The sequence below is a fragment of the Hemicordylus capensis genome, chromosome 4, assembly GCF_027244095.1.
Source record: "Hemicordylus capensis ecotype Gifberg chromosome 4, rHemCap1.1.pri, whole genome shotgun sequence".
NCBI classification, from domain to species: domain Eukaryota; kingdom Metazoa; phylum Chordata; class Lepidosauria; order Squamata; family Cordylidae; genus Hemicordylus; species Hemicordylus capensis.
This window is the reverse complement of record NC_069660.1, coordinates 298,421,150-298,447,381: the sequence shown is the minus strand read 5'-3', so window position 1 is coordinate 298,447,381 and position 26,232 is coordinate 298,421,150. Positions and strand designations below refer to the sequence as shown.

General features: G+C 44.6%; 1 protein-coding gene across 1 annotated transcript; it reads left to right on the top strand.

The window, feature by feature from the left end:
• Positions 1-3,262: 3,262 nt before the first annotated feature.
• Positions 3,263-25,590, top strand: SLC30A8 (solute carrier family 30 member 8). Its single transcript, XM_053245965.1, has 8 exons — positions 3,263-3,342; positions 8,117-8,313; positions 10,790-10,936; positions 12,451-12,604; positions 17,979-18,171; positions 20,953-21,058; positions 22,673-22,807; positions 25,208-25,590. Exons 1-8 carry the CDS (start codon positions 3,263-3,265, stop codon positions 25,351-25,353), a joined length of 1,158 nt encoding a protein of 385 aa, XP_053101940.1. The 3' UTR covers positions 25,354-25,590.
• Positions 25,591-26,232: the final 642 nt, after the last annotated feature.

The window sequence follows — 26,232 nt, the reverse complement described above, 5'->3', positions numbered from 1 at the left end:
CACATCAGTGCCTGTTATTGTTGGGACGGGCTTGTGTCATGGTGGTGACATCATCAGACTGCATTGTGGCTGGCAAAGGGAGGCCATGGTGATAGCAGTGGGTGAGCGGCCCACCTGGGGCCATGGAGCTGACTGGCGGGTGGGGGCTGCAAAGACGAGTGGTGGGCAAGCAATGGGGGGTGGGGCACCAAACATCTCACCACTGTAGCGTTGCCCACACTGCATTGGCAGAAATTGGGACACGGACTCCGAGGGGAGCCGGAAGGGGGGCAGGGGCATGGCCACCTAGGGGCGGGTTTATTTTAGCACATGTGCGTGTGCAGAAGCCGGAAATTGGCCCGTCTGCCTCAACTGGAGGAAGGCAGGGCCAAGGGAGGGAGTCTTTCACCCTCGCCCTCCCTCCCCTACCCCCGCGCCCGGTGAGTGCTCCAGGCTTTCCTTTTAGCATCAGCCCAGCATGCCTCTTGACACTCGCCAGCGTGCCGCCTGCCCCAGCCAGCCCTGGCCCCTGCCCCAGAGAGGTGCAGCGCAGCCACCATTCCTTTCATAGTCCAACCATCCTGCTCCGCTGCCGCTCAGTGGCAGCTTCGAACGTACATTTTTTTAAAAAAATAAATTTTAAGGTGAAAAGTGGGAGAAATTGCGTCCTGAATGGGACAAGCACGTTCCCCCCAAAAGGTGGGACATCCCGCATAATGCAGGACAGTTGGCATCCCTACACCATAGGTCACCATCAATGTTGTTGCACCACTGACTTGCACCCACAGGCAGAGGTGCTCTTACCCCTGGACTTCCAGGCCGAAGTCCAGGGCCTCCATACCCCCGGGCACCCCCAAATCCTCTTTAGTCTGTCCCAGGTGGTGTGGGCACTGCGCCACTGGCCCGTACTGTGCCAGGCAGCTGGGCGTAGCTGTGACCTGTGCCAGGTGGCCAAGTGGGACCTCTGCTGAGACAGAGGGGGGAGTGGGGAAAGAAATATGTGGGGTGGGAATATGTTAAGCTGCATATTGAAATGTTTCTGCTAATGCATATTTGCATACGTATACCTGTTTTCTATTCTTACATTCTTGTGCGTTCAGTTGCTGTTTGTGCCCTCAAAAACCAATGTGTTTAAAATACTACATGTGTCATGGGGGCCTTCAAAAGGCCCTTAGGTCCAGGCTCCAAAATGACCTCAGTTCACCTCTGCCCACAAGCCACAGTTCCTGAAGTCCTGGCCTGTTACCATTCACCAATCAGCTTCCAGCCCATCAAATATATAGGAACTGCTGAAGTCAGTGGAAAAACCGCTTGGGAAACCAATCAGCGTGACAGGTGCAGAGAGTCCAAACTGGGCACAATCTGAGCGTCAACTTAGTCAGGCAATGGGGTTACTAGGAGATCTTGCAGTGAAGTTGCCTGCCTTCATTTTCAACAGGCTGCCAGGCCCTTTCCGACTTTGAAATTGCAATGATGAGGATGATATAACGTAAAATAAATATTTGTGCAACGGCCAAAAAAACCCTATTAGTTTTGTGCTGCTTAAGCAACGACATTGAGCTGCTTTGTTGCTTTTAACAAGTTGGCCCTCTGCACCTATTGGAAGAACTTACAAATGCCACCCAAGAGTAGCAAAAGGGTGGAATGGATCCTACATACTAGCTGTAGCAGAAGAAATAACGCCATCAATAAATTTCCAAGTGTTTATTAGAAGCTGGAAGCGAAAGGCGATCCCTCCCCAGCCATAACTTATCTACCAAACATCATTGTTGCCTTCATTTGCTGCCAGAATGAGTATATTCTTCCTAACAAGCCTGTCCCCAAAGAGAAAGGAATGCATCCAAGAGGTACTTGTTAACAATGCAATTACAGACTTAATTCCTCAGCTGACTCCAGATACCATAAAAACAGACAAGCAAAGGAAAAAATCCATTGCAGCCACAACACAAAATAGAGAGCAGCTGAGTATTTATTTAGATGGTTAGTTTTTAAAAAACAAACAAACATTTCTCTTTTGTAACATCGTTTGCAAAAGAGACTTGTCATTCATTAGTCACAAGGGTTGTGCCAAATGGTGCCTGTTTGATTTTTCGAAGGGTGGCTGGCTGGCTAAATAGTTCCCATCCATTGCCTGCTTGCCTTGCATGTTGTTTCTTTGCTATCTGACCTACTGCTTGTTTTCCCAATTTGCTGCTCCTTTCAAACCAATTGAAGGAGAGGAGGGGGTCTTAGTTCTTCCTGGGGATTTGATTCCAGTCAAATGCTGATCACAAAGTGAACGAGATGCTGTCACAAAGCCAGTTCAGAGGGAGGGCAATGCTTTCAGGAACAGTTCTCACTGAAGGCAATGCTCCTGTTGCTCCTGAGGGCAGGACTAGAACCAGTGGAATGAAAAGGCAAGGAAGCAGACTTACCTTAGACACTGGGAAGCATTTCCTAATGGTAAGAGCTGTTTGATAATGGAACAGTCTGCCTTGTGCTGTTGTGGGCACTTCTTCACTGGAGGTTTTCAAACAAAGACTGGACAGCATTCAACAAGGGATGCTGTAGGAGATTCCTGCACCAAGCAGGTGGATTGGACTAGAAGAACTCTATAATCTCTTTGAATTCTAATGTTCTAGGATTCTACATTCCAACCCATTTTTACTGCGGTGGCACATTGATGTCTGGGCTGCACCACTTCAGACTACGGAGGAGGGCTCACATACAGTAACTGAATGCTTTCCCTTGAGCTTCACAGTGGTTTCAGGAATAACACACATTGAGCCCTTAACTGGGCCGATTAATGCAGCCTTCAAAACATGTGGAGGGCAAATGCAAAAGTGTGAGAGAAATCTGTTAAGAAGCACCCCCCCCACACAGTCCCACACTTAGGATTAAACAGCTTTGGGTCCTTTCAGGCCTAAGAATCCAGCTTATAACTGTAGAGAAGTGATCAGCAGTTGTGCATGTGTGTGAGAGTGCCTGCAAGCCTGAATCAGCAGATCTTGCACAAAGGTTTTACTGTTGACTCCTCGTGTTGTCTGAGAAACACATTGTGTCACCTGGGGGCTGTCAGCAAGGAGGAAACCATGAAGCCACCCAGCCCTCTTAGCAAATCATACCCAGCCCTTGTGTTAGAGATGTCCTCAGCAGTCTGGTCCTGGGTCGCCTGAGAAGACTAGAGACCATTGTTGCTTTGGAAATCTAGACAGTGATTTCTCCTGAATTGCGATAGTAGTACTAATTCCTTGCTGGCATCTAAAAAGTGGCACCTTTGCCGAATGGGATATACTTGGTCATCATGATGACCACCAAGGATCTGGAAACAACTTGCCTTGTCGATGACAGAGACACCAAGAGGTACTCCTCCTCTCCCAGCAGGTAACAACACCTTCTGTATTTTAAGCTATGGCTTTCGGGGCCAGTCCATTCTCTAGGCACACCTAGGAGGTTGCCTAGGGCACCAATTCTTGGGGGTGGGTGGTGTGGGCAGGTTGCTTAATATATACAGAATATAGCACTGCCAATTATTATTTTTCTCTCTCTTGTATTGCACCCTTGAAGTACTGCACAGGAGTGTAAGAATGTAATATGTAATCCTGCACCCCGCTCCCCAAAGGACCTGCACATTCTGCACCTTAAAATGCAGTCTTCTTTGCTCATTGTACCTCAGCCCCTAGTTAACAGCTAGTTTCATAAGCTGCCCTCCCTCTCTTGAATATGAATGGTCTGCCTCAAATTTCCAAAAAGAAATGGTCTCAGATTGGATTTCCAAATCAACAGAGAGAGAGAGGAGAGCTGGTCTTGTGGTAGCAAGCATGACTTGTCTCCTTAGCTAAGCAGGGTCTGCCCTGGTTGCATATGAATGGGAGACTTGATGTGTGAGCACTGTAAGATATTCCCCTTAGGGAATAAGAAGAACAGAAGGTTCTTCTGGGAAGAGCAGAAGGTTCCAAGTTCCCTCCCTGGCAGCATCTCCAAGATAGGGCTGAGAGAGATTCCTGCCTGCAACCTTGGAGAAGCCCCTGCCAGTCTGTATAGACAATACTAAGCTAGATGGACCTATGGTCTGACTCAGTAGAAGGCAGTTTCCTATGTTCCTATCTTCTTCTTCTTCATCTTCGAAAGCTTAGAGATCTGTTCCCATTGGAAAATCTGGGAACTAGGGATGTGTACGAATAAAAAATGGCAATTTGTTTCAAAACCTGCTGTTTTGATTCGAACAAGAATGCAATCTGGTTGAAACCAGGTCGATTCGATTCAGACTTGAATAAGCAATACACTCAGGCTGCAGTAGCACCCTACTTCTGCATATGGTGGAAAAAAATAAACAGCAGCATGGGAATGACAACACTTCTTGAATCCAGGTCAGAATTAGGGATAGGCATCTCTATTGCCTGAAATGCTGGGCCTGTGAGACATAGAGCTTTTTCGTTATCTTTAAAATAATTATATAGGATTAAAGGAAACCAGTTGGCTTTCATTTGTTTATCTATAGCAGGAATAAATACAGAAGTCCAGAGCCAGGCATGTAAATATATTGTTTTCTGTTCCCCTAATTCTGTGCATTTCTCTGTGACTGCCCTGTTTTAATGATTTCCTTATTTTTCGTTTCTGTGATTTTAAAATATGTGCTTTACTGTGTTTTTAAAAATGAATTTTGATGTAAGCCACTTTGAATGTGTTTATGCACAGACATCTTTTAAATAAATTAATAAAATGTGAGGCGGGGGGGACCAAATTCACCTCTTACTGGAGGCTCCACTTGGTCAATTGATGCAATATCTATTTATTTTGTTTCATTCTAGAGCAAAATATTGGTATCTCACTGTTCCTACCCAAAGGCAGCACCTAGGAGTGTAGAATAAAAGATTTAAAATATAATCAACAAAGAATAAAATAAAAAGGAAAGAATTAATAAACACACACGCACCAATAAAATAAACGAGAGGTGTCAAGGATAAAAATCCCGGCACACAAAAAAACAACCCCAAATACCAGCAGCCAAAGAAAAGAGCATAATGAAAGAACAGCATACTCAAAGCACTAGATATCATTCATAAATGTATCCCATAAACCTAGACACATGTGAATGCATACATTTATCATACAATTAATAAATGCAATATAGCCTTGGCTGTTTATCACAGTCACATAAAAGGCATATTGACACAAAGCCTTCAATGTCTCACTTCAGATTGATGTATTTGATGTTCTTCCATCTGCGTTACACCACTGTAATATCAATGGCTCATTGACTGACTCAAGAGCAGACAGGGCTGCCTTCAGTGATATGCCTAGAAAATGCATTGCTGCCCAGGAAACCAGATTAACTGTAACGGGATTTTGGAGAACATTATTGGCACATAATTGACTCGAAGTCCCGCTGACTAGTGATTTGTAAAACTTGTTAAGATAAGCAGGCTAGAGATTTGGTCTAATTTTGAAGAACTTTTTATGCTTTGAAGAAATTATCCTGAGAATAAGCTGGGGTGTTTTTCTGGGGTGTGTGTGTAATACAATATCCATATATTATGTTAATAATTAAGGTTTGTTTAGCTAAAGTGAGGTTTTATTTATTTTCCTGATTACAGTAAGTTAGCCACCAGGTTCACACGCAACGCCAAACCGGAATTAAAGGTGGCAGAGGTTTCACATTATGTATGAACCTGACTGTTGTATTTATCTTTCATTTGACCTTTAATAAAGAAAAAAATAATAATCAGGTTAGTAAATAAATAGCATAGATCTAAAACAGCCTGATTCTCAAAAGATATCAGCATGTCTGCATTATAGACATAAATGGGTTTACTCCTTCTCTCTGGGTAACACTGGAATTGTATTTTTATGAGAACAGGATAGGGATCTCTAGCAGAGTGGATGCTAAGGCTGCTACTATGACTACTATACATATTTATATACTGATTTTCAATCGAAGTTCTCAACACAGTTTGCCTAGATAAATCAATCAGGTGAACCCAAAGGGCTCACATTCTAAAAAGAAGCATAAAGCAGACACCAGCAACAATTATTATTATCCACACTAAACTACCAGGATTCTTTGGAGGATTCCATGACTGTTAAGCAGGTATAAAACTAATATATTTAAATAATGTATGTATTCTGTTTATATTCTACAGTAAATTCACAATGCCCAATGAAAAGGGCGTTCACAGCAGCCCAATGAAAAGGCTGTGTTGCCTAGGAAACCTGTCTTTTATGCAGGGGCAGATTTTTACACAGTTCTTGCTTGATGAAGTGCTTGAATTCTTGCTTGATGGGCATATACACAAAGTACTAGCTGTAGCTGTCTCACTTCATCTCCTCTACCAGTCACTCAACAGCTGTGAGGTGGACTGAAATCCACAATAATCCAAGCCAGTTGTCACTTGTGTGTACATTACTTGGTGAGTGCAGCATCAAGTGGTCCCTTTTACATGGATTTAGACACCATGGACAAAACTTTCATATTGCTTCACATGAACTCAAATGGTAATGCTTTCCAATGGAGTCAGTGCGCACATTCAGTTTGGAGTTGTCAAGCGAGATTTTTGTCCTGGTCACTGCAAAGATAAGCATAACATCTATTCAATGTCTGGCAGGAGCATAGCAAGGTTGAAGTGGGCTTTGGAAGAAAAAGTGAAGATGGGACCCCTCTCCCCACCACCTCTGGCCATGAGATGGTAGGGGTATGCACCTTTGGAGAGGAAGAAGAAGACCAGGAGAACTGGTCTTGTGGTAGTAAGCATCAGCTGTGCCCTTTGCTAAGCAGGGTCCACCCTGGTTGCATTTGAATGGGAATCTACATGTGTGAGCACTGTGAAATATTCCCCTTAAGGGATGGGGGCCACTCTGGGAAGAGCCCCTGCATGCTTGCATGCAGAAGGTTCCAAGTTCCCTCCCTGGCATCTCCAAGATAGGGCTCAAAGAGATTCCTGCCTGCAACCTTGGAGAAGCCACTGCCAGTCTGTGTAGACCAGTGTTTCTCAACCACCGGTCCCTGGACCGCTGCCGGTCCCCGAAGGGTTGAGTGCCGGTCCCTGACTGGGAGTCAAACCCCCCCCCCAACTGAAATCAAGGCACTCACTTCCTCAATTTTGCACATGGCACAGAAGAGGAAGAGTATCACGGAGGCATGGGACCCTTCTTGTGCCTTGCCTCCACGTGCTGCTGAGATCTTCCTACAGCTATCTTATTCCCTATCTTTACAGCTTCAAACTGTATGCGATGCGGGGGCATGGAGGAAAAAGTATGGCAGTGGGCGCCACTTGAAGGGCTGCTGGTTCTTGCATGCTCATTGTTTGCAGCCAAAGGTTGGTTGATTGAAACCCAGCTGCCTGTTGTGGTCGAGGCGCCTTGAGAGGGAACACTGTTTCCCTCTTGCATCAGTGGGGCTTGCTTGTATGTTGTTTTCATTGGCCCCGTGTAGCTTTTGAATTTTTCTAATGGCCCAACATCCCCTCTCCATTGAGTAATCACAAGCACCTCTACTCCAGACATACTGGAGACAAATTTGTTCACCCAGGCTTTTAGATTCAGGGGTTCTCAACCTTGGGTACCCAGACATTGGTGGACCTACTCCCATAATCCCCAGCCATAATGGCCAAATGCCATTGTTGTTGGGGGTTATGGGAGTTTAACTGAGGGACCCAAGGTTAAGAACCCCTAATATTCAATGTTTGCAAAAGATTCCAAATTTAATTATTTTAATGCTTATATTATTTTCATTCTAAACTGCCCAGAGATGCAAGTTTTGGGCAGTATAGAAGTCGGATAGATAGATAGACAGACTTGAAACCCCTTTACTAACTGCTGGTCCGGGAAACTGCGCATGAAGAATGTAGCGGTCCTTGAAACTCTGCACGAAGAATTTAGCGGTCCTTGACTCCAAAAAGTTTGAGAAACACTGGTGTAGACAATACTGAGCTAGATGGACCAATTGTCTGACTCAGTAGAAGGCAGCTTCCTATCTTCCTGTGAATCTCAGAGGTGGGTGGGCAGGGGCCAGGAAGAAGGGCCTTATAATGTATTCAGCTTGCAGAATTTAGCTTTCCTTGGCACAGAACTGGGTTTGATTTTTATCTCTTTTACTTTTTGGTGTAGAGAATGCACAACCCATTTGAATGTAAGCTTTCTATTTCTCTCCCACACTTAGCATAGATCTACCAGAGAACCATTCAGACAAAGAGAATCACCATGAGAAACAAGAAGCATCTGGATCTCGTTCGTTGCATCACTGCCATAACCACTCAAAGGCCTGTGAGAGCAGAAACACAGAGCACCAGCAGGCAAAGTGCAAACTCTATCTGGCATCAATATTCTGCCTCATCTTCATGACTGCTGAAATCATAGGTGAACATTGTTTGTGTGTGTGTGTGGCCTAGAACTCTCACCCTACTCTTTTATTTTGTCTAGCAGCCCACTCCTTTATGTTTTGTTAATTAGAAGTTTGTCCCAGAGGAGATTCTATAGAAAGCATGGGGGGGGGGCAGTCAGGAAAGAGATGGAAAGGAGGAGGAGAAAAATTGAGTTATTTCTGAATAAAGCTTGGTTAAACAAACATAGAGGCCATTCACACAATCAAAAACTGTATTCTACGCCGGTTTGGGAGCTGTGTGTGCCCCCAATTTTTGGTTGTATGGAAGCAAGGTAAGAGGAAAACCTGGGTAGAAGTGATAATGTGGAAGCAAGGTAAGAGGAAAACCTAGGTAGAAGTGATAATGTGGAAGCAAGGTAGGAGGAAAACCTGAGTAGCTTTTCCTCCTGCCTTCCTTCCACACAACCGACAATTGGGAGCTCACACAGCTCCCAAACCTGAGTAGAACACAGTTTTTGATTGTGTGAATGACCTCATAAGATTGCTTTGTATTTACAAGGAAACCAGCTATAAAGCACCCGTTAAAGAAAGCTCAGTCTATTATTTGATTGACTGACCAATTCTGCATATGTTTCTATGATTAAAAGAATAGTTTTGAAGACAATGCTCTTTCTTGTCAGAAGGTATGGACAGATTCGCAGGTAGACAGATAGATAGAGAAGGAGAAGGAAGGGATGGATGGATGGATAATACTTCCACAGAATCTGCCTCAGAAGAAGTATTCCCTCCTGTGCAATAGTAAAGTAGGAAAGCCTCTTTGCGATGATGTCTGGAAACTGCCATTTCTGTAAGCACTTATATTAAAATTAATTAACACTTAACAAATTTGTTTCCAGATAATTGACTAAAAAGGCATTCCCAGATAAAAAGGTTTTAAAGGATACAGCCCAAATATATATATTCAGGCTTTCACATAATTCAAGAAATTTTAGTAAATTAATCATTTGAATGTTAGTCAATTAATCAATTGCTTAAACCTGCATAGATCTGCATATAAGAAAAAAGCAATTGTTCTTAAAAAAAAAGTCATACTTTGTTTTTAAATGATCCGTACATATTTTGCAATAGGCATCAATCTTTGAATAGGCATTTCCCCATTCTTAAAAGAGGGAATGCCTCTTTAATGCGCTGCTTTTATTAATTTTTTTTTAAAGCAATTGAATTTTTAGTGTTTTGTGGTGATTGTGACTGTAAGCCACTTTGAGCAACTCCTGTATTGGAGAAGAAAGGCTGGAGATAGATAGATAGATAGATAGATAGATAGATAGATAGATAGATAGATAGATATGTAGAGGGTTCCAGACAGCCTCAGAATTATGACCACTGTGGGGAAACAGGCAAAAACATGCCTTTGGGGGCCAAACACGGTCACAGCTCCAGGCTGCAGGGGATGGCATTTGTGGTTAACAAAATAATACATGCTATATGATTCAACCACAGGTGTGTGCAGTCTTGAGGAACAATAAAGTGAAATGGTTTGATAAACCTGTATGGGATAGGGTGAATAGGCAAGTTCAAAACCTGTCTTGTGGGTTGGGAAGACATTCCGGGGGTGGGGGGGGTGGAGATCGGAATTCTTTTTACACTAATGACCCTCTTCCTCTGGTCCATGCCAGATCATTAATGCTGGAATAATGAGGTGGGAGTGATACAGACTTATCTGACTCCCTTTTGAAGTGATTAGTAAGACTAATCCTTTGTGCCAAGGAAAAGAGGAATTTTACTATTCTCTTGAGAAATAGTCCTTCTCCTTAGCTCATGTCTGCTCAGCCAGCCTTCTTCTCTGTATTGTAAATAGAGAGGGGCATGGGGATACCTTGCAGCAACATGTCATACTAGATTTGGGGTAAAGTTGCTCCATGCTGCTTGTGCTAAGCGACTAATTGAGAGTTTACCAAATACGGGCATGTAGAAGGCTAGCGTGCCTGCGAATCCAGGTAGCCAAGATGGAGACTGCAAGCCTCCATCTTCAAGTTCCAAAATCAAATAGAGGGGTGCTGCTTGTAGCCCCTGAACGGGCTATTCTCACACCACCGCCCCCTTCTTTGGCACAGGAAGGAGTCACGTTGCAATGTCTCCCATGCTGCCAGTATCTCTTTGCAGTATCACGTTGCAATGCCTCCCATGCTGCCTGAAGAATTATGATGGGTAGGAATTATGATTGGCAACTGCAAGATGGGAATGTCATGGTTCGGATTTCACATCAGTGATGAACTGGCTGGTTGACCCTCTCCAACTTTGTGCAAAATGGTTACTCTAACATTTCTGAAAGAATGAATGCTATCATTGTCAATTGCTACCTCTGGGTAAAAACATCTAGTTTTCAAGATAATCTGCTATACCCCCATGTCGTTTGTGTCCATTTTTAATTAACTTTCACCCCTAACAATTTGATTTATGATATTTGATTGAGTAATGATTGTGGTTTATTTATTTATTTATTTTATCCAGGTGGCCAAATTGCAGGAAGTCTTGCTGTGATCATGGATGCAGTCCATGCTTTTGTGGACTTGATGAGTTTCCTGATCATCATCTTCTCTCTGCAGCTGTCATCTAAACCACCTAGCATGAGATTAACGTATGGATGGCACAGAGCAGGTATACCAAATTTAATGACCATTAAATGGCCCAGCAAGCCTCTGCAACCTGAACTCAGTTTTGCACTTAGCAAGGTCTAGTCTAATTAAGTCTGCCTAACATCTCCTACACTCTGTCTCTAGGCTACTATAATTTGCAGACCTTTGGGCTTCCATGTCATGCCCAGGCTTTTCTTTCTCCCTCCTTCCACTGTTTAGCTCAACAACATCCCACCTGAAGAAGAGTTCTGGAGAATTCAGAAGCTTTGTCTTTATTGGGACCAACATTTTGGTTGGTCCCTGTGATGGTTCCTGTATCCACTGCCACCATTTATCTTCAGCATTCTTCTTCCATAATATTTTCTGCCCTTGATAGTGGGGGAATCAGGGGCGTAGCTATAATTGAGCAAAAGGGTTCAAAGAACACGGGCCCCCGGCTCCTGAGGGCTCTCCAGCTCCACCCCTCCCTATTTTCTTCAATATCTCCCTCACTCGGGGGCGGGGTGCCAGAGTGAGGGATGAACACGGGCCCCCTCTCCCCTAGCTACGCCCCTGGGGGGAATGCTATATAGGCATGGGGTCTTACTCCAACAGAGGAAGTCCATATACTTCAAAGATAAAGAGGATTTATCGTTCACAAAAAGAAAAAGGTAAAGAAAGTTAATTATTTCCCAGAAATACACAGTTCATATTACAACCAATTAACTATTCTCATTCCATTTGCGTCTCTTTCTCCAACCTTGACAGTTAACTTCTAATTGGCTCTAGAGCACACATCTATAGAACTCTTCCTGTCAATCCAAGTACCTGGCAACAGTTGTCATGCTTAACTAATTAAACCCCTTAACCAAGCAACATATAAACGCATAAATGGTTCTTTAAACCTTTTGTTTCTGGAAGCTCTTCACAGACCCAGTACAGGTATAACTACTGACTAAGGCTGCATGTGTGCTTCAGAAAGAAGTTCCTCTGCTGTGGCAAGTGTGCTGACTACTGCACCACTGATGCTTGCACGGGGAAGAGGAGTTTTGCTGATCTCCCCTTCTGCTGGAAGTGTCCCACACCATCCCAAAATATGTCCCTGAGGGATGCACAACCCTCAGACATATTTCCAGGTGGTACAGAGTGGTTTTTGAGGGAGGGGAAGATTGACAACACCCCCCGCCCACATTGTGATCAGAATAGCTGAATTACTAGGAGCCTTCTGCAACACGAGTGCATCTCACATAGTGTGTATGCAGCCTTAGTCAGGATGTCAGCCAGTGGTGTTTGTTCCCCCTTTTTGGATCCTGGGAATTGAATTTTGGTGAAGCTTCTGAGGACTCCCTGTTAGAGATCACTAATGCCTCTATCACAGAACTACATTTCCCAGGGTTCCCTGAAGAAAGAGAATGACCATTAATGAGCTTAAATCTGCCGAGAGGATATGCCCTATGTCTCCTCATTTCAAAGTAACATAGAGAGTAGTAGCAGCTTTTCATTAACATGAACACATGTTCTAGGGGAGTTACTCCTAACAATTATTTGAACCGCTAGAAATTCTTGGAGCTCTCCTATCCATCGTCATTGTTTGGGCGACAACCGGTGTGTTGATGTATTTAGCCATGATGAGGCTGCTGCATTCGCATTACGAAATTGAAGCTACCGTGATGCTCTTTACGTCTGCCTCTGCAGTAATAGTCAACATAATGTAAGTTGTCCTTTGGTTGTTTTTTAATACAGTCAATACTACGTGATTTTTACAATAAACAGCAATCTTTTTAAATGATTTTTTTCTAATGGGACTTGGCACATATGTCATTGGGGCAAAGCACCAAAGGAATGGAGTTATCCTAAACTGGATAATTTGGTGTAACTGGAAGTCATGATTCAAATGGATTAATGTTTCATAAACTTTTGGTGGTCACTCAGGGCCAATTCATGTGACCCAAATCCAGTACATTATGAAATGAAAGTGAATTACAGCTGAGCACCGGACAAAACAGATATCTGAACAATGGATTTTGCAGTCATTTTTAAGTGCATGATGAGGTCAACAGAAAATCTGCTAAAACTGATCTGGCCATGAGATGGTAGGGGTGTGCACAAAACTGGTTTGGGTGGTTTGGTTTGAATTTGAACCAACCTGGGGTGAATAAGTTCAATTTTGGTTTTGCTTGAGTTCAAATTCGAGCCCAACTTGAACAGGATCTAAAAGAATCTATATAAGGTATAATGGAGACTTGAACTGGCCCATTATTCCCTATTCAGAGCACCTAGGGGCACAAAACCAGGGTGGGTGGTAGGCACCCATGGGTGCCAACAGCCACCAAAGCCCATAAGCAATCAGACACTCCTGCAATATTTAATGAACTTTTGAAGATTTTTCAATGTTTTGCATTTTTCCCATAGGGAGGGGATTTGAGACTGCCCCGTCTACCCCTTGGGGAGCTGCCTGGGCACCCCTAAGAGGGTTTGGGGCAAGGCAGGTCAGTCCATAACTCCCCCCAAAAGCTCCAAGCTGATGGGGTTCATGGTTTTTAAATGAATATTTAAATGAATACTTTTTTAATGCCACCTCTTCAATAAATGCATGGATTCCATTAAGAAATCCAACTGGAGTGACCTGACCTAGTGACCTGTGTGTGAACTCATGGATGCTTAATTTTTTTTTAAATTAAAAAAAAATTAAAAATTGGGAGGGGACAATCTAAAAATTTAAAAACCCTATCCAAACCCCCCCCCTTAATTATCCACCCACTCCACCCACAAGAACAACACAATACAATGGGGGGCAACTAAGGGGGACCTGCCAAAACAAGAAACAAACTGCAAAGAAAAGCACAGAAAAAATTCCTCCCCCAATCCAGCCCAAGGAGGCCCTATTTAATGAAAACTAAGGGAAAGGGGGGAACAAAAAAGTAATAGCTTACCCCTCTTTGTCATTCTGAAGAGGCTTCTGCCCCACATACTGGTCAGGGGGGAAAAACCCTGACTGGTGGCAGGCTGGCAGCACACTCCATTGGGGGAGAAGTGGGGAGCAGATGGGCAACCTTCCAGCTACCCACCACCCAAACAAATTAAAAGAGAAACACTGAATAGAATAGAATAGAATAGAATAGAATAGAATAGAATAGAATAGAATAGAATGCTGGTGGAAGAACAGTCAGCAAAAAGGGGGTTGTGGTGGGGTAAGGAGGTGGTGGTGGTATCAAATAATTGGGCCACCCCCACCCTGGCAGTGGCTAGAGCTGGGCTAAAGCAAGAGAAGACACTCAACTCAGACTGCGGGGGGGGGGGGGATCCAAAAGGGACAGCAGCACACAGCAGCCAGCCAAACACAGCCAGGAAAAATTACTTTGGAAAGGATGGGAGTTGGGAGGGGGGGCAAAACAGGCAGGACAGGGCAGAGACCTCACCACCAGCAAAGACCAGCGCCAGAGGCACTGAGGCAGCACCACAAACCACCACACCACCAGCAAAGACTTCACCACCAGCGCCAGAGGCACTGAGGCAGCACCACAGCCAGAAGAGCAGCAGCAGCAGGCAGCTCTCTCTCTCTCTCTCTCTCTCTCTCTCTCTCTCTCTCTCTCTCTCTCTCTCTCAGCAAAGAGTGGTTTTCCAAGCCTAGAAGCTGGCTTTAAGTAGAAGCTGAATCTTCCTCCTCTGGATGGCAAGAACTCCCTCGCACACGCCAGCCTGCCTCTCAAATTATTATTATTATTATTACATTTATATCCCGCTCTTCCTCCAAGGAGCCCAGAGCGGTGTACTACATGCTTAGGTTTCTCCTCACAACAACCCTGTGAAGTAGGTTAGGTTGAGAGAGAAGTGACTGGCCCAGAGTCACCCAGCTAGTATCATGGCTGAATGGGGATTTGAACTTGGGTCTCCCTGGTCCTAGTCCAGCACTCTAACTACTACACCAAGGTGGGCAGCACTGAGAGAGTGGCGATACCCCCAGGGGCGTATCTAGGGTAGGGCAGGCAGGGCAGTGCCCCAGGCGCCACTTGAAGGGGGGCGCCATTTTGTAAAATTAAAAATAAAATAAAAATGGCTGCTGAAAACAAAATGGCCACCATGCATGCTCAAATGGCCTCTGTGAGGACCTAAGTCATGCCAGGCATTGCAGAGGCCATTTGAGCATGCGCGGTGGCCATTTTGTTTTCAGTGGCCATTAAAAAAAAAGATTTTTTTTAAAATGGCCACCGCACATGCTCAAATGGTACCTGTGAGGCGCTAGAGGCCAGTGGTGGGAGGGGGAACCTTTGCAACCACCCCCCACAGCCTTTAGGAAGCCCCCCAAAGGGGCTACAGGTAAAAAAATTAAAAAAATTAATATAATATAAGACACTGTACACATATTCAGGTTGGTACTATGTACAGAGAATCAGGGCTTGTGAATACTGAGCTGACACTTATGACCTAGAATTGTATTCATTTGCTCTTACTTTGCTTCTTGTGATAAGTGAGTTAAATGTGATGTCTTGCTAATATGGCTATTAATGGTGAGTTTGTCTTTGAATCAGTGTGAAATCCTTAATATTAAGGCCCAGTGGGAGTTTCTTGCTCTCTTTCTCTCATTTTAACTGTCTTTCTGAAATACTAGAATATATTCCAAGCGGTGACACAGTTTACTCTGCATATCCTTTAATTATTTTCAGAGTATCTGGGGAAAGTCTAATTCTCCATTTATTTTTAAAACTCATGTAATAGTGATGCTACAATGCATAGCAGAGAATTAGACAGGCACTTCTGTTCAGGTTTCCAAGTACACCTCCACATAGTATTTGGGTATTCCATGAACCCCAGCATACTGAAATTTGTAGTTTTCCAGCATTTTTTGGTCTGGCTACGTCCACTGCTAAATAGTTTTTGAAATATTAAAAGATTAATGAGCCTGACTTGTATTTTTCAGCTGATATTATGGTAAAGTTATCTGAAAGATGGGTGTCATATGCTTGGATGGGGGGCGCAATTCCAGTGCTTGCCCTAGGCGCTATTTTCCCTAGATACACCTCTGGATAACCCCTCCTAACCCAAGCCCGCCCATCTCCCAGATGACTGCAATCCCCCAACTTCAGGCTTTTCTCCACATGCATGCATGCACAGAAAGGCCAGAAGTTGGGCGATTGCAGTCATTTTGGAGGTAGGTGGGCTTGGGTTAGTAGGGGTATCACCACTCTCTCAGGGCCGCACACCCACCAATTTGTCTTGCCCTGATCCGCCGCTGTCATAATTGAGGAGGGGTGGCTGGCAGGCATGAGGGAGCTCTCGCTGCCACACTCCTGCGTGGCAGCAGTTTTAAACATTAAAAAATTTGATTTGAACTCCCCCCTCCTTCCTCCCTTGCTGCTGGGGCGGCAAATCTTTGGCTGGCTAACAGCGGCAAAGAGATTAATCCCCCCTTTACTGCAGAGCCTACCAGAGAGCCAGACACATCTGGCTAATCAGGGAAGCAGGATCTCAGCTAATCACAGCAAGCGACACAGTGTCACAAAATGGCTACCAGCACCTAAAATGCCTCCACAGAGGGTCTACAGCAGGGGTTGGCAACCTTTTCAAATCAAAAAGCCAATTTATAACAACATTCAAAAGCAGTGGTGAATAAAGAGCCAGTGTATGAACACCCATTTGTATGAATGAAAATATGCAACTTAATATTATTGATAATTGACATGATTAATAATAGTATAAATGAAACATTGTACACATCAGCTTTATTTAATGGGACTTCTGCTGCTGCATCTTCTGATGTAGTTCTTTGAAGTTTAATTATAGCTAGTCAAATTCAGCTTCATGCTCGCAGTCACGATGTGTTCTATGAGTCTTGAGTGCAAACTGCTTCTGATGCAATACAGATGAGAGTCTGCTCACCCAAATAGGTGAAGGCAAATACTGAAAATAAAGCCAAGCGACATTCTGTATGGTGTTGTGATAGGGAGTTATTTCCAAGATTGCAAAATCAGATTATCATCATGCTCCAATTTTGTCATGTAAGCCCATTTGTGCAGTTTTGCCAATTCTACACATTGTCAAACAAAGCTTTCTAAATCAGAATTCAGCTTGATGGGTTTTTCCTCCCAGATATCTGACTCCTTGAAATTTCCATTTCCAAACTGCTGACTGAGACACCTGAAATAATGACTGTCAAATCCAGTTCTTGAATGGACGATTTTATCTTAGAGATTTAGACTGTACAGGATGGTTCAGCTGAACCACCACTCACACATGACTGAAATACAAGGTAGTATTAAATTGTGTGTGAGGGGTAGTTCCGATGAAAGTGATTATAAGTCTGCGAGACAGCACAGGAGAGAGGTTTGGTTGTGAAAACTCATGCTCCTTATTGTGTGTGGGCAGGGCTGGTATGGATGTGTCATCTGGACCAGCCTATATAACCCTGCCTACTAGGCCCCCTCCCCTGATCCCACCAACCATTTACGTTGTGAACTGCCCAGAGACGGACTTTTGGGGCATTCTGCAAATTTGAAAAACAAACAAACAATCAAACCAGACTTTATAATCAAAGCCTGTGCATACTGTTGACTTGTGCAGTAGTTTAGCAGTGTCTGGATATTCATACATCCCAGTTGGCCTGTTTCTCTGCATCTATTTAAAGTGTTCCTACACAAGACCAATCTATAGTGGAGTGCATGGGCAAGAGATTATACTCTGTGGATGTGTTTGCTTTAATATGCTCGAGAAATGAAATGGAATTACATAGATATAGGGGTTTTAAATAATGGTGTTAGATTTGCTGGAAATGTATGTTATATGCAAAGGTTAAGGGTTTTTAAATTTTTGTATGTGTTTTACATTGGAAAAGATTGTGAAGAAAGACTGTAGTCTCTTTCTGGTTATTTTGCTTGTTGTATAAAACTTACAGACCAGTTTTGCATTCAAAATATCCAAAGCAGTGTACAAAACCAAAGATTCAAACAGCAAACAACAGCAACTGAAAAACAAGTTGCAGAATATCAAGCAGCTGCTATTATAACCAGATTTTAACCCTTTTACAAATAATGTGCTGGACAAGCAAAAAAATAAATTTGTCGATGGTTTTTACGATGCATACCTTGCAGATTAAGTCTGATGTTGCACCAGACGGGACATGGGAACATTCACAATGCCCAGCAGACCAGCAACCACAGATCAGGCCTTGAGCCCAGGTCGGCCTCAGACAGTGTCAGTGTAAGAGCAGCTTTTGTCCGCGTCGTTGGAGATCTCCTCCAGAGCATTAGTGTGCTAATTAGTGCACTCATAATATTCTTTAAGGTCGGTTGCATTGTGTTTACTCTCTTACAAAGCAATTAAGGAAGCCACTGTGTTCATAGCAGAGTATCATGAGGTGCAGTTTGCCCGACACCTCTGTATACAGGATGCATGTTGCAATTTCAGTGCTGACAGCTCTGCTCGTTTCTAGAAATAAAAGTGGCCATTGAGAACAGATTTTTCACATCCACATTAACTTTGCAAGAACAATAGTGTTTTCCTCTTCATGCTTTCTTCCCTCTCTTTGTCTTTCCTTGATCTCAATCTCTCTACCCCCACTCCACCCCCTCTTTTCACATAGTAGCTTCAGGCTTTTCCTGGCCCAATATGTAATCTTGTAAATATGACGTATTTACTTCATTTCAGGAGACTTGGCTAAGAAGCAGATTACAAATCTGAGAAATAACCATCATAATAAATATGCATGATCACAATAAGCTAGGGCTTTAGAGAGATTAGTCAGGAAATTTGCTGCTTGACTTGACTGCTTCATATTTGGAATCTGTGTTCTAAAGTATTTACTTCAGCACTAGTCCAGCCCTGGCATTTAGCAATAGCAATAGCAATAGCACTTATATTTATATACCGCTCTATAGCTGGAAGCTCTCTAAGTGGTTTACAATGATTTAGCATATTGCCCCCCAACATTCTGGGTACTCATTTTACTGACCTCGGAAGGATGGAAGGCTGAGTCAACCTTGAGCCCTTGGTCAGGATCGAACTTGCAACCTTCTGGTTACAGGGTGGCAGTTTTACCACTGCGCCACCAGGAGCTCTTAGGGGCCAAATCTGACCAGGAAACCAAGACCTAATGGATCGCTGGTGGCTAAAAAGAACCACCCAGTGGCTGTGGAAGGTGAAGGGGAGGGGCAAAGTGAAAGGTGGAGCATACCTTTAACTCCCGGTAAAGGTTCCTGCCACCCCCACCTGGCACCCCACACAACCAACGAGCCATGCCCCTGCTGCTCAGCTGGCCGATGCACTTGCATGATAGCCATGTAAGGGCTTAACACAGCAAGTTTTTGCCATGCTGACCCCTCAAATGGCCTCTGTGCAAGCACATTGGCCAATTGACTGGTTGGGGTGGGACACATGGCTTGTTGGCCATGCAGGATGGTGGGCAGTGGGAGCACTTATTGGGTGTTAAACTATACTCCACCTTCCACTTCTCCTCATCCTCCACCCTAGCCTCCACCAGCCACCACTGGATCCATCCTAGCCAACCTCCTTACAGCTGGATTCAAGAGGGAATAGAAATTGCCAGAAACACATTGACTGACATCCTGCACAATGTTAAAATTGCATAACAGGAGCTGGGGCGATGGAAGACTCTGCATCACAGCTCTGCTCAGTGTACTGCTGAGCAGGGAAACAGGAAGGAAAGGGAAGGGAAGCCAATCACAGAATGGACTGGGGCTGAAGGGAGAGGGAGAACTAGGGACGCAGATGGTCTGCACCAGATCAGCTAGTTGTTATTATTGTTTGTTGATTTAAAAAATCTAATATATTGTACTAGGTCAACACAACCTAATTCTCATTCTTTCTGGAAGTACGTATCACCATCACTGTTGGGATTTTGCCATAGACATTGTCTCAGTTCATTGTGTGGGGCATGCTTGTAAATATTTGAATATGTCTGTGTACTTGCTTGGGGGTGGAGTCACTGGCCCCCTTCAGAGAGAACAGTAAACTGTGGGTCCAATGGACCAGCAGTTGGTCCCCCCACCCCGGTTTACTCCCAGACCATCACTATCTTCAGTGATAGGTGGCAAAGGGGGTGGGACTGGATGCACGGGTTTTCACCAATCCTGGAAGGACAGCCCACACCAGCCAATGAGATGGAAGCCCGCGGGAGAAGCTTCCTCTGTTAACTCCAGTTTGGGGTAAAATCCCAGTCTGGATGATACAGAGGAGGCAATGGACCCTCAGTTGGGTGAGTAGAACTATAGACCAAGGGTTCATTCCTAGCTTTGGGGGCAAAATAGGAACCATGGTTGGGTCCGGGAACTGCGGTTCCCATCATTCGGACATAATGGGGGGGGCCAACCTGAGGTGAATTATCCTCATGTTCCTCAATATGTCTGAAGGCAGCCATTATGTTTGTTTATCTCCTGCTCACTTGCTGTCCTGAATTCAAACAGAGAGGTTCTCCCTCTCTCTGCATAAGAGACGGTTAGCCAGTTTAGTGTTTTCTTAGCCTATGTTTTACTTAGTAATAACTATCAAACTCCTATTTCTCAGTTAAAGTTGGCTTCCTGTGTAATCACTTATACAAGATAAGTAATTACTCTGCAACATTTATTAATACCACTAGGTGGAAAGTAGAGATCACATAGACTCTGGAATGAGCTCTCCCTAAATTACTTTTACTAAAAATATTGCTTATCAGCAAAAGTTCACAAAGCAGTTAGAAAGAAAGAAAGAAAGAAAGAAAGAAAGAAAGAAAGAAAGAAAGAATGTTCCTTGTCCCTAAAAGGCTCACAATCTAAAAAGAAACACGAGGGGGAAACCAGTAGCAGCCACTAGAGGGATGCCGTGCTGGGGTTGGTTAAGGCCAGTTGCTAAAGAAAGGTTGTGTTGGCGGTGAGTTAAACCAGTTGCTCGCCCTCTGCTAAATATAAGAGAATCACCACTCCTATATTTATGGTTGTTTCAATTTATTTATAAACTTGGGCTAACAACTTCAAGGCCTCTTTGTGTTAGGACAATCTAGGAAAGTGGGTGGGGGGAACTAGTAACAGAAAGTGGTCTATTCATTGAACAATGTGCATCTTTTCCCCCTAGCCAGAATACAAAGTGGCTGACCCAATCTGCACATTTATATTTTCCATTTTTATTCTGGGAATCACTGTCACTATTTTATGGGACATTTTGCTTGTGTTGATGGAAGGTAAGATACTATGTGTGTAGAGCAAATCTTTCCTTGCTGTTGGAAAGTTAAATGACTTTGTGCTGTCTCTTGCCTCAGACAGTGGGGGACAGACTAGTAAGTCAGAGGGCTAGAGGGTCAAGATATTTGTCATCCCTTCTCCACTGCTCTGATGCTATCCCTTTGAAATGTAGATTGCTAATCTCAGGGGATTCAACTTCCTTCCTCTCTCTCTCTTGCTCCCTGGCCGTTTACCTTGCAACATGGCAAGTTCCTCTCCCTGCACCAAATGTGCAGAGAGGATGCAGAATCCATCCGCATCCAGTTAGATAGATAGATTAGAGATCCTAAATCCTCACTTTCCTATCTAGAATGGAGTTCCTTAATAAATGCCTTTTATATTGATTTGAAACTAGCAATTGGCTCCAAGTTACTTTACTCTCAGCACACACGCATGCCTAACTAATCTACCGCTGTGTTGTGCCTCTGTGCACTCTGCTATATTGAGAAAGGAATTCTCTCACCACAGAGAACTTCCAACTTCCTAATATTTATCTCCTGTCTTTCTTCCATGATAGAAGTCAAGGTAGCATGCACAGGGTACTCAGGTGGCCTTCCCTGCCTGTGGTGACCAAACTCTAACTGCTGAACTTCAGCAAGGCTGCTTCTTCTTGTGCTTTCAGACTTTGCAGTGGGAGCCACTAATCTAGGTGGCCAGATTTGGCTTTTTAAAAAGCCAAATTCTGTCTTACAGCCAATTTGACTCACGAGTATACCCCTTAGGTTCCGGCAACTATGCCATTTTATCACCCCATCTTTCTATCCATGTGAGATATCCAAGGCAGCAACTGTGGCCACCATGCCAGAATGGGAAAGGAAGAGACACCAAGCTAAATGAGGAGAAACCCCTCAGATACATCGGATCTGGAAGAAACCTGGACCAGCAATAAAGTTACTCCCAGAGGCATTTCAGATTTGTCCTCTAACTGCTTGTGTGATCAGCAACTTATAACTTTGAGTATTTTTCCTACATGAGTTCACAGAACTTTTAATATATTTATTATATAGATATAGATATAGATATAGATATAGATATAGATATAGACATGGCTTTTGCTTGTTAATTTTACAATGACAGGGCTGCTCAACTTCGGCCCGCCAACAGATGTTTGCCTACAGCTCCCATAATGCCTGGCTATTGGCCACTGTGGCTTGGAATTATGGGAGTTGCAGTCCAAAAACAACTGAGGGGGCTACATCGAGCAGGTCTGGTATAAAATATTTTACTAGTATTGAATGCAACTCAGAATAGTTACGGGAAGTAAGTCCTCTTTTCTCGTTTGGCTGGTGCCTCTCCCTTTCCTTTTCTGACATGGCATCCATGAGGGAGGCAGTGCTGGGTGGGCTGCAATGCTGCCCCTGAAGACTACCTCCCAATCTGCTGCTTGAAGCAGCCGGCTTCACCCTGCTTCATGGTTGGCCCCCCGCCCCCCAGTAGTTGGGCCAAGTAAGCCCATGAACCTCCCCAGAAGGGAATCAAACATATTAATATTGGTTCAGAGAAACATTCAACTGAATACATGTAGTGCCGATTTTGAAATCTAAAAAACAGTTATTTACCACGTAATTTTGCAGGGACACCAAAGGGATTTATCTACAATGCAGTCAGAGAGAGGATTCTAGCAGTGGACAAAGTGGAGTCTGTCCACAACCTTCATCTTTGGTCTCTCACAATGAGCAAGACACTCCTAACAGCTCACATTGTCACAGGTCAGTACCGTGGCTGAAAAAAGGAAATCAAACCAACCTTCTACTGTCTTCTTGTGAAGCCAGTTCATGTCACTATTTAACTGTGCCTATTTGGTTGTAAGTGCCTCAGTTGCCCACACTTGCAGCTGTAACTCTTTCCTTCACATTTTGGCCCAACCAGTAGAGATGTGCACGGTCCGGACCAGTCCGGACTGGCACCGAAGGGGGGCCCTTTCTTTTAGGGCGGGAGGGCTTTCTTACCCCTCCTGCCTCTTCACCCCCTCCAGCGCCCGTATTTAACCAAATAATGGGGCGCTGGAAACCAGCCGCCCCCGCCCACCCCAGCAGATCCACATAGAAAGGTGCCCATACCCCTGCCGCTGTCGCCCGCCCGCCCTCCCTCCCAGCTGCCCGCCCGCCCAAATCCTTACACAAGGCTGCAGGAGTAAACGAGAGGAGCTCCCGGACAGAGCTCCTCTCGTTAGAAAGGCCTGATGCAGAATGAAGGTGCTTTGCGCGCGCGCGCATGCGAGCACTGCAAAGGACACCGGAGGCCCGGTCTACCCGCCAGGAAAAGGCCAGGTAGACCGGGCCTCCAGTGTCCTTTGCGGCGCGCGCATGCGTGCGCGCGCAAAGCGCCTTCATTCTGCATCAGGCCTTTCTAATGAGAGGAGCTCTGTCCTGGAGCTCCTCTCGTTTACTCCTGCAGCCTTGTGTAAGGATTTGGGCGGGCGGGCAGCTGGGAGGGAGGGAGGGCGGGCGGGCGGGCGACGGCAGCAGGGGTATGGGCACCTTTCTATGTGGATCTGCTGGGGGGGGGCAGCGGCGGCAGGGGCGGCTGGTTTCCAGCGCCCCGTTATTTGGTTAAATATGGGCGCTGGAGGGGGTGAAGAGGCGGGAGGGGTAAGAAAGCCCTCCCGCCCTTAAAGTTATACCCCCCACCCGGACCCGGACCAGCAAGGGCCGAACCGGTCTGGCAGTTCGGCCATTCCTTAGAATGGCCGCCGGACCGGTTCGGACTCACCCCTACCAACCAGACTGGCCTTGTCCAGCTCCCCTGGTCTCTTTGAAGTTTTCCCATCCTGGACACCCAGGATCAAAGACTCCATTGTGAGAACCATGACTGCTCAGACATCCCATAGTCTGTTCCCTTAGATAGGGGAGAAACTTCTTCAGTGGCTAACTGCTTGTGTGATCAGCAACTTATAACTTTGGGTATTTTTCCTACATGAGTTTACAGAACTTTTAATATAAGATACTATATCTATATCTATATAAACTTTGCTTATTGCTTGTTAATTTTACAATGGTATACAATATTTTACTAGTATTGACTGCAATTCAGCAGTTGCAGCCCAACATATAATAGTTACTGGAAGTCTCACTGAAATTAATAGGAGTCACTTCTGAGAGCTGGTGTAGGGGCTTCCGCTGGGGCTTCTGGTGGGAAGTCAAATCTCACCTCAGCCATGAGGTGGCCTCACTAGAGGGCCTTATGCCATCCACTGTTCTCTGCCCCTCAGTCCTCCTGTCTGCACTATGGGCAGTTATAATACTGACCTGGAAAAAGGAATGGTGATGTACTAATAAAAGCACTACTTGGAAGTTGTTCAACAATCCAGAATTGCACAGAAAAACTATCTTGACTATAGTAATTCATGCTTTAATAGCTGTCCTTGCAAAATACCTGGAAACGTCAAATAGACCAAAATGCTGCTGCCAGAAAGTTCTCTGGGGTGGGAACATATGATTCCAGTCCTGTCCAGTCATCATTGCTTGCCTGTTCCTTTTCAGGATCAATTCAAGGCTCTGGTTCTGATCTTTAAATCTCTAAATCAGGGTTTCTTAACCTTGGGCCCCAGATTTTTTTGGATTACAACTCCCATCATCCACAAAGGCTATATCTGGGGATGATGGGAGTTGTAGTCCCAACAACATCTGGGGGGGCGAAGGTTAAGAAACCCTGCTCTAAATAGTTGAGGCCTGGGTACCTTAAGGTGCGTGAGTTCTTTGCCTCATATGAGCCCTCCCCTAAACTCCATTCAGCAGGAACCCTGCTCTGGGCCCCCCTGCCAACAAAGGTTCAGTGTGTGGACATACAAGGAGCAGGGCCTTTTCTGTTGTGACTCCAGTACTCAGGAATGGCCCATCTGGCACTGGGTGGCTTTTTAAAGAGGCCTTTGGAGGAAGTTGAATCCAGGGGAGGGTTGTTGTTTTTTTGCTGTTGTTCAGCTGGATTTTCTTGACTGCTTGTTTTCTGTTTCTATTATTATGTATGTATTTGTTTCTGTGTTGTTATAAGCCACTTTGAGTTTCCCCTGGAAGCAAAGTGGAATAGAAATTAAAAAAATTAATCAAACATATCTCAGCACTGCAATATGCACATCGCAACTCTTAATCCTCTGTGTTCATCTCCCACAGTGGATGCAGCAGACAAACAGCAGATTTTGAAAGACGTTACTGCAGTTCTGTTTGACACGTATAATTTCTACACAATCACTCTTCAAATTGAACCTGAAGCCGACCAGAAACCAGAATGTATCTTCTGTCAAGACCCAAAAGATTAAAGTTAACAGGTTGTACAGTACATCAGTCTTTTGATGGGTCTATTGTTGCTACCAAATATGCTAGATGCACAGGGTTGGCCAAGCCGGACTGAACAGAAAACTAGGAAGCCTTATTGTGGATTGTGGTATGCACATTTCATTTATTTGGTGGCAGCTTCCATGAAGAGAAGAACAGGGTACAACTATATGCATGCTGCATACAGGCAACAACATAATAAATGCAGATCTGGCATGCTTTGCATTTTCTCTTCTTTCCCCATTAGGCGCAATCAGGGCTGTAGCCAGGCATCCAAGGATCGATCTGCTAGGGTTGTGTGTTTTGTCTTTTTTTCTGTTTTGTTTTTGGCTCGAATCCGAAATACCCCCGTTTTGTTCTTTGTTCGAAACCAGCCAATCCGAAACACTCCAATTTTGTTCTTTGTTCGAAATTGCAAAATCCGAATCCGAAACGTTTTGGATTTTAAAAAATGGCCCCAGGCAAAAACTAGTGGGTGGGGGTGGTAGTGCCCAGTGGGTGGAAACTACCACCCAAATTTCAGAGGAAATTTGGGCAAAGGGCTGGGTTTTGGTGAATTTTTTGAAGTATTGGATTTTTCCCTTAGGGAAGAATCGAGGTTTTAGCAAAAGTATAGCTTCATGTTGGGGGGGAAGGTGTGGCCCAGAGCAGAGTAGGATGGGTGGTAGTGCCCAGTGGGGGCAAGGAAGCTGCCAGAATTATTTCAAAGGAATTGGGCAGAAGGCTGATTTTTAAAGATGTAATGGAGTTTGCGTGACTGTAAAGTTCTTCCCCATAGGGAATGATGGACCTCCATAATTCCTGCCCATAACTGCACTTGGGGGGCACCAGGGTGGCCCAGAGCGAGTGGTGGTGTAGACCAC

Coding starts and splice junctions, on each gene's coding strand:
- SLC30A8 (XM_053245965.1), top strand. CDS start 3,263: ATGATGACCACCAAGGATCTGGAAACAACTTGCCTTGTCGATGACAGA. Junction 10,937..12,450: donor GTATGGATGGCACAGAGCAG/GTATACCAAATT, acceptor TTGAACCGCTAG/AAATTCTTGGAGCTCTCCTA. Junction 22,808..25,207: donor AACAGCTCACATTGTCACAG/GTCAGTACCGTG, acceptor CATCTCCCACAG/TGGATGCAGCAGACAAACAG.